The sequence below is a fragment of the Quercus suber genome, unplaced genomic scaffold (assembly GCF_002906115.3).
Source record: "Quercus suber isolate HL8 unplaced genomic scaffold, Cork oak 2.0 scaffold_152, whole genome shotgun sequence".
Classification (NCBI taxonomy): domain Eukaryota; kingdom Viridiplantae; phylum Streptophyta; class Magnoliopsida; order Fagales; family Fagaceae; genus Quercus; species Quercus suber.
In genome coordinates this window covers 77,064-82,373 of record NW_027069613.1, presented here as the reverse complement: position 1 = coordinate 82,373, position 5,310 = coordinate 77,064, and the positions used below count along the sequence as shown (strand labels likewise).

General features: G+C 32.0%; 1 protein-coding gene across 1 annotated transcript; it reads right to left on the bottom strand.

Annotated features, from left to right (window-relative positions):
* Positions 1–2,634: 2,634 nt before the first annotated feature.
* LOC112028738 (nicotianamine synthase) lies at positions 2,635–4,085 on the bottom strand. The gene has a single exon (XM_024061419.2). It carries the CDS (start codon positions 4,006–4,008, stop codon positions 3,055–3,057), a length of 954 nt encoding a protein of 317 aa, XP_023917187.1. The 5' UTR covers positions 4,009–4,085; the 3' UTR covers positions 2,635–3,054.
* Positions 4,086–5,310: the final 1,225 nt, after the last annotated feature.

The window sequence follows — 5,310 nt, the reverse complement described above, 5'->3', positions numbered from 1 at the left end:
TGGTCAAGTGGGTTTTCATTTTAACTTAAGAAATGCCTCTCCATATTTAAAAGAAATCTGCACAGGTTGTACAATTGTGCAACCTGTGCAAAGAGTATGTCGACATCTTTGCACCCTATGTCGACACTATGAGGTTATGGGGGAGACTGACAAAGAAGTATGTTGACATCTTTGCACCCTTTGCAACAAGAACTTCTATGGAATGTTATTGCAAACATACACACCAGTGAGGCTTACTATTCTTTATTATTATGATTATTATTATTATTCTGTCATTAAGATCGATGTCTTAAATTTCTCAAAAAAGAAAAAAAGATCGATGTCTTAAGCTCTTAGAGCATTTTACTATAATATACAAGCACAAATAATTCTCTTATTTTAGACAATTTCAAGGTAAATCTTTAGGGTAATCATTAAATGATACAGTAAAATCAAAGATAATCTCTAGTCCTAAACAGAGATACATTTGTTTTCAGGATTTACATTTTTTTTATGTTATAAAGATGATCTCAAATTTTTTTAATATGATTTTTTTTTTATTTTTAATTTGATGTCCATCACAAAGTTTTGGAATTAAAGTTTTGTAACCTTGTTCAACTTGCCAAAATCAGAACAGTTTTGTTTATTTATTTTTTAATTTAATAGTTGGATAAGGAAGAATTTGAACCATAAATATATTCATTAAAAAAAAAAGTACCCAATATATACCCATGTGATATAATGTTTATATTAATGTCGACCGACTATTTAAAAAAAAATAAAAAAGAAGAGCTCTTTTTAATATATAAAATATTCATTAAAATGCTAATTATAAAGAATATAAACACTATAATGAATATAGACATTATAAACTCTTCATATAGTTTTCTAATGGTCAAATTAATTTTAAACTTTCTACAGCCAATATTTCTCAAAGTTCTAATTCACTTAAATTGGTTGAGGGACTTCGCAAACTAGATATGACTTGTAGCCAAATAGTAAACCATGATGATAAAAAATAAATGTATATTATATTTTTTTCAAAAATGGAAGTTTATTTTGGTAGGGATTCTTTAAGGTATCTATATTAACACTTTTGCCTCCAAGTTAATAGAACCTTTTTCTGTTTTTTTTTTTTAAAATAAATTAGAGCTTGATACAGATTAGTTGATGCAATTACAACCATTCCCTGTACTAGTTTTAAGTTTAGACTCACCATATGTCCCGTAGTGAGCTATGGACGCACCCTTTTTTTTTTTTTTTTTTTGAAGCTTTTTGACTAGGTCACTGGGCCGCACAGATAAATCTTGAGGATGTGTAATGTTTAAAAAATTTCTACGTGAGGTTACACTATTCTTTTGCCCTCGTGGAAAAGTATTTAGGATCCTTTAAGCTATTACAAATTTTACTTATAATTTGGACCTCATGGTATGAGTTTGAGTCTATAAAAACGAGTCTTGTGACCATTAAACTGGTAGTCAATCATCAGGTGAAAGTTTGCAAACATGAAGGTCAGAAATTCAAAGCCCAATGCTGCATCAATTGTACTTCTGCGAATTACCTGTCTACTTATCACCAAAAATCCAAAAAATAAAAAATAAAACTTAGGTATGATTATTTAGTGTTATACAATAGGTTATTTAATCAAATTCAATTATGTGTCTACATTAATGAATGAATTAAGATAACATATTTTGTACTGTGTTGATCATTATAGTCACATATGTAGTTGCATTTAATTAGAGAACTTAAATTACCATACTTAAGATACTTAACCAGCATTATCATTTTATGTGTGTTAGAAAATGTTGAGTGATAAAGCTTAAGCTATTGAAACACAACAACTTCTCTAGACATCAAGAGTGGTTGGACTTGAGTTCAAAACAAAATATTTCTAATTTTATCGTAAGTGTTTTCTTGAGAGTAAACTAAAGTTTCCATAGTTTTCAATTTATCATGTATTACTTCAATTTCACTGTTACAATCTGACACGCCAAGTCCAAAATAATTGGTTCAATTTATTCTTCGATCATATTTTACACAAGAACAGGCAGAACCTTGATATCAAGTTTGGTAAATAGCTTTCCTCAGCAAATAAAAAAAGTTTGTTAAATAGAATGTGTCCCTGTAGTTTTAGTTTTAGGGTGTAAGGGTTTGGACACTAACCAAATAGTATCAACCATTCACCTCTTGGAGCTACTGAAACTCAAAAATAAATAGAAAGCACTGTTGTTTTCACAAACAACTTACTATCGGATTGACAGAAAAAGATAGGCACAATTAATGATACATGTTATTGCACTAATTATAACTCAAAAGATATGATTTGCCTAGCCCAACCAAAAAAAGGGTCTCTCTCAATTGGCCTTTTTGTCTACTTTCCTTTCGCTGATAACCTCCACTCAGTGATATCACCACAAAAAATGTTATCCTCGTTTGGACATCAAAGAAGAAACGTAACATTGAATTACCTAGAATGAGAAGATGTAGATAAAAGGCATGATATCAGCTAAATATGTCTTTTCAGGCCAATTGTCAGCATAGACCACAGTGGTTAATTAGACCTTTTCTTCTTAACTAATTGGGGCCAAAGAATTGAGGTCAAAGTAAGCGTTGTGCAAGGCACTTGTAAGCTTATTTAGAAGTCTTCAAATCGAAAGCAAGGAACAATGAAATTAGAGAAAGCAAGAAAATACAACAATCAAATAAATAAAACTCTCTCTTCATACATATGCATTTTTTAGCTGCCACAGCATGTGAACTTTTTTCTAGATTATACATGGAAAACTAATAAAGGAAACACAGATTGGAGTTGAACCCTTCTTATTTGGAGACGTCTTCGAGAAGCCCTTTCTCACAACAAACTGGTATCGATCAGAGCTTCCGTTTCAACAATAGAAGATGCCAGAACACAAAATAGAAACATCTTTGTAGGAGGTAAACAAGTTAGACATGCACCAACATAATGAAAAAAGAAAAAAAGAAAACAAAAAAAAAGCAATTTCATGACTCGATTACCATGTGCAGCAACACATATAGATAGACATCTTGAAGAAAGAAAGATGTATAATGAGTTTATGAGAGTTTGTCCTCAATGGCCAATTCCTCAATCATATTGCCTTGGTTGAAGTGATTGAAGGCTTGGATTTCAGCACACTTGTTAGGCAGTATAATGGGGCCGAGACCTTTCTCAAGTGAGTGTGTAGGCATTGCATACTTACGTGCAATGACAACTGAGTTAATAATCTCATCAGTGGGATGAAACACTGAGAGAAACTCGAATCCACGAAGATTGCGAGGATCAATCACTGGATAGAGAAAAGCGCGAGCCCCATGTGCGCTTCTCAGCATCAAAAGAGCTCCTGGAGCCATGTACTTAGCCAAATGATCAACGACTTTAACCTTGTCCTCTTTGTCCATGCCAACTAGAGCTGCCAAGAAAACAACTTCATAATCTTTTAAATCATTGGTTACATTCATTATATCATTGGTATGGAAAAACATTCTTTTGGATAAGTCAGAATCAGATGAAAATAAGCCAATAGCCTGTGAATTGGCCAAAGGGTCAATATCATAGTTGTGAAAGGTGGTATTGGTAAGGTGCTTGGAGGCCAAGACAATTGAGGTAAGAGGAAGGGGACCTGAGCCCACAAAGGCAATTTTGCTAGGGACATGGGTGTAGTGTTGGCTAAGGATATTGAATTCAAGAAGGCTAAGCTTGAGGTAATTAGAATAGTAAGGAAAAATATTGAGATGGTCAAGTGGGTTTTCATATGAGCCTAAAATGGTAGAGTAATGACTCTCCAAATGTCCCTCAGCCTCACCACAAAGCCTAATGAGCTTTGACCTCATTTCTTGCACCTTTTTGCACAGCTTGGTTACATCAATTGGATTTGGTGGCATGCATGTGAGAACAAGTTTTGTGAAGATCATGTTGACATCTTTGGAAGGTTTGAGGTTATCAAGGCTTGAGATTTGCTCATACAACTCCCAGACTTTTTGTACCAATTGCTCATCCTGGCAACCCATGTCGACACTATGAGGTAATTGGCAGGCTCTCCAAGGAAGGGTATTTTGAATTGGATGATAGAAAATTCAGGAGCTGTTACAACTTCCAATCCTCCGAAGGGGTCATTTTTATGGGCACTTGTTGGGCCCCACATGGCACAGAAAGTTGGCTTGTTCTAGCATATTTTCAATAGAATATTTTGATTATTTTCTTTTTTTCCTTTTTTTTTTTTTTTTTCTAAATAAAATTTGGGGGTGGTTTCTGGATAGAGTAGATGAAGGTTTTATATGACTTTTTTTTTTTTTTTTTTGAGAAAACAGGTTTTATATGACTTAGACAGAGACATTTACATCATTATTATTGGTCTATGTATAACTAACGTAAATATTTACTTTTTATTTTTTTTTATTTTTTATACAAGATAGAATTTATACTCTATCCTAATTTAAGTGTAAATATGTGTAAAACTCCATTCTGGAGACTTGAACTCCCTACCCTTACTTCCCACACCTCTCAAGCACTTATACTTGTAGAGTGTCTACCACACTAAGGATGTGTGATAATACGTACATATTTACTAACTTCACATGTCAAATGCACTCAGTCGTAGCTGTATTTATTTATTTTTGGTGAATCAGTTGTAGCTTTATTGATTCTGCCCAAAAAAAAAAAAAAAGGTTGTAGCTTTATATTGGTCTATGTATAACATATCGTGTATATATATATATATATATATAAAACAATTATCTTGAAATATAGAAGTCTAGCTCAAATGTAGCTGCTTTAAAAATAATTGAAACAAAGTCTAAGATGAAAGAAAATTTAATAACATGCCTTCAAGAATATAAAAAATAATTGGGCACTTAAGTTAATAAGAATATCTTATATATATATATAAAAAAAAAAAAGAATTAAATATTTTTCAATTCACTCAATTAAGTAACAGATTACCAATTTGACATAGTGCATGCTAAAGGCTTGGGCCAACATGCCCCAAGGCATCGGTTCGAGTTAACTCACTAACTATGTATTTGGTTCCTTATATTCCACCTGCAATCACACTTAGCTCATTAGCGACTGTACGGGGTCTTAGAACCATTTTTCCTTCACTAAGAAATAAAAAAAAAATTAAGTACCAATTTTTTATTCTTAATTATATTGAATTTGACAATTTGCATTTCCTCCCTTCCTAATAAAATATAAATCTTTCAAAGAAAATATAATAAAATTTAGGGAAAATTTAACTGATGTTATTGGTTTATGAAATATTTTTTAGAAACTTTTTATGGGAAAAAAAAAAAAACCAGTTAAATTTTTTTTAC

Bases quoted from the DNA above. Each gene is read 5' to 3' on its own strand.
- LOC112028738 (XM_024061419.2), bottom strand. From the start codon at position 4,008: ATGGGTTGCCAGGATGAGCAATTGGTACAAAAAGTCTGGGAGTTGTAT.